The 8699-nt window shown below is 30.8% G+C and overlaps 1 protein-coding gene across 1 annotated transcript; it reads right to left on the bottom strand.

Moving 5' to 3' along the window:
* Nucleotides 1–2046: 2046 nt before the first annotated feature.
* On the bottom strand, nt 2047–5730 carry LOC108487984 (receptor like protein 21-like). The gene is made up of 6 exons (XM_017792307.1): nt 5616–5730; nt 5455–5529; nt 5196–5351; nt 4378–4524; nt 3937–4227; nt 2047–3209 (listed from the first exon to the last, which is right to left on the bottom strand). Exons 1-6 carry the CDS (start codon nt 5728–5730, stop codon nt 2047–2049), a joined length of 1947 nt encoding a protein of 648 aa, XP_017647796.1.
* Nucleotides 5731–8699: the final 2969 nt, after the last annotated feature.

Genomic DNA, 8699 nt, shown 5'->3' with positions numbered 1-8699 from the left:
TTAATATAACTTTATAATACAATATTGTCTGTCTCTTGAGAAATAACAAAATTAAAGTTTTAACAAAGATAAATGAAAAATTAAAAAAAAAATGAAAGAAAGGTTAAAAAGTTATTCAAAAGACACAAACATACTTGAAATTTGCAATTCATTTTAATTCAAAGAACACGGAGTTGAGCATCCTCTTCCTACGCATATATATAAATAATATAATAGTCTAATCTTATTTAAATTCTCTAATTTAATATAGTATTAAAGAGTTATTAAAAATAATCAAAATATAAAATATTAGAAAATTATAATATTATCTTCATCAAAAGTTAAAAGTATTACTTTTATAAATAAATTTTAAAATAAAAGTTTTCAAAATAAATTTTTGTCCATTAATTTTGTTCTTTGACCTAAAACTTTTAGTACCCTCAACTCTTTTAAATTTTTCAGGTTTTCTTTTGTACTTAATAAAAATTAAATAATAAGCTCAAAATTAGTGACATCTCATTTAAAAATATATCAAAATTAAGCACAATAAATATGTCAATTGGGCACATTATCAATGGTAAAGTCAAGCCCAACCTTAATGATAGCTTGGGGTTACAGCTATCAAGGGCTCTAAGGCTAGAAAGGGTCCAAATTTTTTTCTCAATTTTTAACATGGAAAAAAAATCTTCATCCTTTTAAATTTTTTGATCGATGTTTCATTGCAAGTAAAAAATAAAATAAAATAAAATGACCCCAATTTTTTATTTTATTACTAGTATATGTTTTTTTTTATTATATTACATTTTATAATTTTTTAAAAGGAAATCCAGTTTATTATTTCGTGTAGGGCCCAAAAATGTTAACGGGCCTATAACAAGCTTCTCTTGGTTATCGACATGGTGAGAAGAGATCAGTTGCAAAGTGCTTTGTTGTTAACAATAACTAATTTATGAAAGAGTATTGAAATTTATCTTTATATCAATGAATCAAAACTACTTTTTTTTTGCATTTGACTAGATTTTTATTATATTGATTAGTTAAATTTTGCGATATTTCTTTTAATAGTTTTATTTTTTATTTTTTATATTTCAAAACTCCCTGCTATATGTAATTTTTATCTCTTTATTTGAAATTTATTTTTGTTAAATTCTACGCCTAGTGTATTTTATAGATCTACTCATAGGTTGGGCTATTCGGCCCGGCATGAATGTCCACTTAAAAAGTGGATGTTTGTGTAAAACTATAGTTCTGAAAAATGGTTTTGGCAAAAAAATGAGGCTTGTTTAGAAAACGGATCAGGCCTTAGGTAAGGTTTTTTCGGCTTGGGCCTCGAGTAAGATTTTTTCGGCCTGGACTCAACCCTAATATATATAAAAAAATTGCTATTTTTTGGTTTTTTTTAACTTTTTTTTGCTATTTTCTTGTTTTTTATTATTTTACTACCATTTCACTATTATATTGTTATTATATTGTTGTTATTGTATAACTCTTATTTTATTGTTAATTTTGTTACTATTTGAGCCATTTGCTTATTAAGTTGTACTTATTTAAGTATACATATGTATTTTTAAAATTTATTTTCAATTTGTTAGGAAACATTTATTTGAATGTTTTAGTATTTTTGATGTATTGTTTTTTTAATTTATATAAAAATAATATAAAAAAGTAACATGAGCCGGACCAATTTTAACATTTTTATCTGGATCAAACTTAAATAAAATTTTAAGTCTATTTTTTGGTCAAACCAAACCCAAACCCAAACCCAAACCTAACAAATAAACTTAAAATTTTGATTGAGCCCAATCAGAACTTAACCCGGCCCAACCCATAAACAATCAGATAACAATCACTATACAAAATATAAGTTTCAAAGTGAAAGTTATTGCTTAGATTAACGTTACACACTTCCATCTTGAACATAAAGAAGGACAAAGATCTCCTAACCTTAAACTCGAGAACTACAACCATTGAAGAAGCATGGGGCTAGATGTTTCCTTTGAAGTAGAGCAACCAACGAAGACTATCCACAATGAAGAAATAGCAGGCAATGCTATGGTCTTCGATGCATTAAAAGCATGCTCGTCTCCAATATGGGTTTATGTAGAGTACAATGATAGCTGCTAAGAATATAATTGCAAAGGAAACTGCAAAGCTGATATAGAAATCACCCATGTCTAGAAAACCGTGTTCTTTTTCACTAGATGAAGCACTTGGAGTTCCTGGTGAATCACCTTCATGACAACTCTTGTTCAAAGGAGGTCCACAAAGAAGAGGGTTTCCCTTGAAACTGCTCTCTTCGAAGGTCCCAAATTGATTTTTCCTATCAGGGAGAGGCCCTGACAAGTTGTTGTGTGCGACACTGAATACCTCCAAAGTGGTCACCTTAGTCAGCTGAGGGGGGATTCTTCCATTTAAATTGTTGTAGGAAAGGTCCAAACTCTCAATCTGCTTGAGTTTTGAAAAAGTTGAGGGGATAGGTCCAGTTAAGTTGTTATGTGACAAGTTTAAACCTCGGATTTCACTCAAATTCCCCAATCCAGGTGGGATTATCCCTGTGAGTTGGTTGCAAGAGAGATCAATTGCCGATAACAATTCAAGAATAATACCCTTGTACGTGTATCTTGCACCCTTTGTTGAAAACTCTACCTCTTCTTCTTGGAAGATGAAAGGATAATTTTTTTCAGTCTCTGAATCGCCTATGAGATCATATGTTGTTAGTCCCATGTCTACCATTAACTCATCCAATAAAGGAAGCCCAAAATCACTAGATACGTCGTAAGACTTTTCACTCCTTGGCTTGAGAGTTAAATTACTTAAACAGGAAGGTATATGACCGGAAAGTTTATTCTGTGAAAGGTCCAAGATGCTTAATGATTGCAGTCTGCATAAATGTACAGGAAATTCACCATCTAATTGGTTTGCCTTTAGAAGAAAAACGCTCAAAGCAGGTAGCCTGCTAATCCAATCTGGAATTCTTCCTGTTAAGTTATTTTCACTTAAATCCAATGTTACCAATGAAGAGTTTATAAAAAGGGCATTTGAAAGTGTTCCACTAAGTCTGTTTTTGGCCAAATGTACATGCATCACCTTTTGTAGATTAAAGCAAGATGGAATAGTGTCAGACAGATGATTTAGAGAAAGATCCAGGAATTCAAGATTGACCAAGTTGCATAATCCCGTGGGAATGGGGCCCTCGAAATGGTTTTTGGAGAAATCCAATATTTCCAATTCTGTGTAATTCCATAACCATCTTGGAAGCTTGCCATAGAAATGATTATCACTCACATCTAACTACTCGAGAATTTTAAAGCTAATGGGTGAAAAATCAAGAATGTTTCCCTCAAGCTTGTTTCCGTCCAAATACAGTGCACTCAACGAATTAAATAAGTGATAAAATTTGGGAAATATTTTGCCACTCAAGCTGTTGTTTGAAAGTCTAAGATAAAATAAAGAGAGACTCATGCCCAACTCTTCAGGAATTTCACCAAACAAATTATTATGGGATAAGTCTAGCATTCCTAATCTCCTCAAACCACCCAAACAAAGAGGAGTATTAGATGTCAAGGCATTTTGAGACATGAATAAGTACTCTAAATGTGGAAAAAGTGAGCAAAAATTCCTTGGAATTTCATGCAGTATCTTATTATTGGATATATCGAGTACTGACAGCTTGAAATTAGGATGTGGTGATAAGGTCAGAGAACCCGCAACTGAACTAGGTCAGAGAACCCGCAACTGAACTATCTTTCAGGATTAGTTTTTCTAATCTTGTATTATTTTGTAGCAACCAATGTGGGAACCTTATCTCGCCAAAATTGCAAAGAGAAAGATCAACGAATCTCAAATCACGTTGGAAATAGAGGAAATTAGGAAGTCATAGTGTCCCATGTTCTTCTATCGTACAATTGAACAAGCTAAAGATCATAAGTTGAAATTTTGGCCACCATATTTGGAAACCAATTGGTTCTGCAACCAACTTGTTTTCATCGGCTAGAAGGACTTTAAGGTGAGAATGATTTGCAAAGGAATTGAAGGACACTGGAAGTTGAAATTGATTTTTTGAGAGGGAGATGAATTGAAGCATTGTGAGATTTGTGAGGGGAGAGGAGGCAATATTTCCAGTGAAACGATTATTTGAGATATCCAAATAGCGAAGAGATGTCAAATTACCCAAACATGAAGGAATTGCACCACTTAGAGCATTTCCATTGAGATTCAATTCTTCAAGATTGTTAAGATAACATAAACCTGCGATTTGAAGTCGAAATATTGAATGAGGTTTTCTATTTCTCAAAGATTGTGCTTGGTTCAATAAACAGAAAATAGAGTGAAAGAGGAAGGAGTAGAGTGTCCATGTGTGACTTATGGTATCTTTAAACAATGTAGTAATTGTATTACCTTGATGAGTAGGTAAATCAGTTAGATCACAGTAAGACAAGGACAAGGTTTTCAGAGAAGTCAAGACGCCAATGCTTTGCAAAAAGCTGATGTCCAAAGGAGTAGAATCCAAGAACAGATTCTCCACATTACTCAATAAATGCAACTCTGTGAATATTAAAATAAAATGAAATTGGTATTATGGGATGTATTAATTTGTATAAAATTGATGTATTTTTTTTCTTTTTTTTTTTTTTTTTTTTTTGCAATAAGTATTACAGAAAATAACCATAACTCACCTTGAACAATAGCCACAGTTTTGTTTAAATAAGAACTCTCTGTTAAGGACAAGGTCTTCAACTTCCTCAAACATAATATATTTTCTGCAACTAAAATGTAGTTAGTTTCATTTCTCTTAATTAATGGAAGTCTTTGGAAAAGAACAAATATATAATATTAATTTATTTCATCCAAAAATAGAAACAAACTGTTGCAATATATTAATTTTAATTCGCACCTTCAGATGTCAAAATTTGGTTCACCTCATTGCCACTCAGGTGTAGAATCTCTAAATTGCTCAAACCACAAAATTCTAGGAAAATCGTAACTAAAATTAGTCTTCTGCCTCGAATCAAATACTATAACATGAGATTATATTTAACATTTAATTAATTTTTTTAAAGTTGTGGAAAATATTTAGTATACCCTTAGTAAAATTTTTAGACTTCACAAGTACAATTAAAAAGTTGATAAATGTCCATAGGGATATAGTAAAATATTAATATATATATATATGTCAATTTTTTAATATTGCTGATGAAATAAAAAAAGAGTTATACCTTTAGCATCTACTGATCCGTTCAGCTTATTCCATCTTATATCTAATGACTTTAGATTTGAAAACCCACTAAGCTCTGCTAGTATGCTGTTGTCGAATAGATTATCTTTTAAATCAATTTTTTCTAAATTGAGCAGACTCAGTTGTCTTCCGTTATCTGCATAAAATTAATTTTATTTCAGCTTCAAAACATGACATAACAATATCTAGTACTTCAAAAACATTTGGAAATATAATTGAATGGGTATAAATATATTTACCATGAGAACTCTTTATACTCTCAATTCGATTATCACTTAAATCCAGTATCTTCAGATTTGTCAAGTTATACAATTCTGTTCAGACCAAATTAAATATTACTATGATTGCTTTAAAAGGAAAAACAAATGAAAGAGCAACAAAGAAAGTGAAAGTATCTTACCTTGCATTTGATAGAAAGAAAAGCACCTATCAATATAAACTTTATAAGATGTTTCGATGATGGTATTGCATCTTGAATTCATGTGTGCTTTGAAAGGGTTAAACATTGCGTCCATGTTCAGTTAATTTAAAGATATCTCTAGCATGATAATTTGGAAATTATTCTAAGATAAAAACTCTCATAGGTTGGCCATTGATTATGTTTGTTAATTTCTGTTAACTTTGCTCGCTGTCCTTTTCCAATTTTACTGGTTGATGATATGCTTTGTTTTCTTGGTGATTTGATGCCAGGTTGTCTGATGATTCCTTTTTTAGCATGCATTATACCTTTAATCTCTATATTTGTCTGTACCGCTAGTAAAATGTATTTTAGTTTTGATCTTATTAGGATTCTGTTTGCTAATATTAGCTTTGCCCATTGTCCTTTCAAATTTTCATGGGTTATCTGTCACTTTTTCCCTCGAAGATTTGTTGTGATTCGATAATTCAATTTCAATATGAATTACACATTTAGTTTTGAGGTTTATCTCTATTGCTTGTCAAAAATATTTTAATTTTGATCTTATTAGGCTCCCATATCAATTGAATTAACTGATGTTGCTCCACTCTACAGCAAGTCGACAAGTTTAGATGGAACATTTGCTCCTGTATGGATAGGTTTTGGAAATGCTTATGATGTTCGTGAAGAGGGCGGTCAAGCAATGTCAGCTTATAGGATTGCTACTCGCCTGTTTCTAGGGTAATTTTATATTATATGTTCTTTCTTCAATCTATATGTTGCTTTATGGAGAAGCTAAAATGCAATATATTTTTTGTAGTTCTTGTTCATTCTTAGTTGTCATTATCCAAAATCTCCCCCATTTTGCATCGTATGTAAGCGTAGTTGAAGTCATCTTATTATTTATGAATTGTCATTATTCAACTATGTACATTGGAATAGAGAACATGCGAACTCACAACTTCAAGCTTGTTGAGAAAGTGATTTGTGATTTATTAAACTTGTCACATTATGATTTTGAATGAGCTTGGTGAGGGTTAAAAAATTATCTAGAGAGTTGTTTTATGGGCTTCAAACTTCCTAGTTGGTATATGAGGGTTGTTTTATGGACTCTTCAGTACTCTCTAGGCATCTGAAGATCTTTTATTTTGCAGAATAAATTAACCACTAGATGTTAAATTATTTTGGAAAGAGAATATGTAGTACGTTAGGGTACATTCTCTAACAAACTAAGGAGGTGGGCATAAGGACAACTCTAGGAAATATAGTTTTGTGGTGGGGAGGACTATAATGTTACATAGTGAAGCAAGTACATATATAATAGCTAGTATCAATATTGATTCTATTTTCTATTACTTGAAAATTGCCTTGGTAGCATGCATTGTGCCATCTTCCCCAAGATTAGGAGAGATTGCTGTTATAACTTATTATGTAGAACTATAAAATATCTAAACATCAAAACTCAAATTTTCATGAATAAGTTTGGAAACTAAAGCATACTCTATATGAATGATAATCTCTCCTTTATTTCTTAAATCAAGCAAAATTCGTGGTCAATTGTTTGGCTGCAAAAGAGATCAGTATAATGATTGACGAGGTTAAAAAAAAAGTTCTTTATAAATCGTTGATCATTGTGTTTTTTGCTTTTGGTTGTGAATTGTGCTATTTTGCTAAGTTTTCTTCGCTTAAAATCATCTTCTTTGTCTTTGTTTCATTTCAATTATCTTTTCCTAGTATATTCAAAAATCATTATTCTCTGGCATGATTAAAAATTTTAACAACGGCATTGTTTTTCAGTTTATCATGCAGGCAAAGGCAATTTTTCTTGCAGATCCACTTGTATATAACGAGCTTGGAGTTGTTGCATATCATATGAAAAAAATAAGAGTAATGCACTTTATTTTAGAGTTGGATTTTTAAACTTGTTGAAGCTTTGTTTTTAAGTTTAGTAGGTTGATACTTCTATGTTTGAAAATGAAAACCAGGGAACAATCTAAAATTTATTATTACTATTATTCCATTGAACTTGGTCAATAGATTAATATTAACTAGTAAGTTCTTGTTTTTCTTCCAAACATATTTTTCTATTACTTGTTTACCTGGTATGCAATTATCTTATGCACCATGTTTTTATGATTTAAATTGTCATTTTTGTAATAGCCTATTTTTGGTCAAATCAGAATAGTGGTTTTAAGACCACAAATTTGAGGTCAAAATTATTATTTTATTATTATTTTAATGTTTACAGCATGAAAATATGATTGTGTGAAATTTTCGTTAAGAAATTTTATCATTTGAGTGCTTAAATTGATAAAAAGGACTAAATCGCGTAAAGTGCAAAAGTGATGTTCTAATAGCTAAAGGTGTCTAATAGCTATATAACGTTAAAGGAAAGGTCCTTATGTGGATATTAGCCCATTTATAACATAGTGGATGATAGTGGCATGGCATTTGGTGTAATTAATAAATGTTTTAAAGGTTAAATAAGTAAATTGGTTAATAAAGGTTAATTAAAACAAAGGATAAAGTCATTCTTAGGGCTTGAAGCATTCGGCCAACTCCTAGCTCAATTGTAAGTTTGTTTTTGTCCCGTTTTTAATGATTTCTATGTTTTTGATATGGTTGCAACTAGGTCTAGCTAGCCCAGAGACTAATTTGCAAAACTGTTAAAGATTTTGAATGTTTTCATTGATGAATAAGCATGAGCTCTGAAGTTTCTTGATATATTATGAATGCTTCTTGATAGATATACAAGTTTTGTTACGTGATTTTTAGTGAAAATACAAATTAAGGATTAAATTGAGAAATGTGAACATTTTGTGGGTAGATTGTGAAATAAATGAAAAATATGGGCTAATATGAGTACTAGAGATATTCAGCTAGCATGGGTTAGTCCTAAATTGCATTGATTTGTGTTTTTATGAAATAAGGACTAAATTGTAAAATTTGTGAAACATTAGGGAAAATTGTGTAAAAATGCCTTAAAGTGAATTTTGGACTAAATTGAATAGTGAGATAATTAAATAAGCTAATTTTGATTACATATAGATCAAGAAAAGAGAAACTCGAATCTAGATCACGGGAAAA

The sequence above is a fragment of the Gossypium arboreum genome, chromosome 10 (genome assembly GCF_025698485.1).
Source record: "Gossypium arboreum isolate Shixiya-1 chromosome 10, ASM2569848v2, whole genome shotgun sequence".
NCBI lineage: Eukaryota > Viridiplantae > Streptophyta > Magnoliopsida > Malvales > Malvaceae > Gossypium > Gossypium arboreum.
Note: the sequence above shows the minus strand (reverse complement) of the source record. Positions and strands in the feature narration are given on the sequence as shown.

What these genes read in the sequence shown, in the direction of transcription:
- LOC108487984 (XM_017792307.1), bottom strand. Translation starts at nt 5,730, where the DNA reads ATGGACGCAATGTTTAACCCTTTCAAAGCACACATGAATTCAAGATGC. An exon ending in TTCTTTCTATCAAATGCAAG is followed by an intron (nt 5,530 to 5,615) that starts GTAAGATACTTT and finishes TGGTCTGAACAG; the next exon opens with AATTGTATAACTTGACAAAT. An exon ending in CGGATCAGTAGATGCTAAAG is followed by an intron (nt 4,525 to 5,195) that starts GTATAACTCTTT and finishes TAATATTCACAG; the next exon opens with AGTTGCATTTATTGAGTAAT.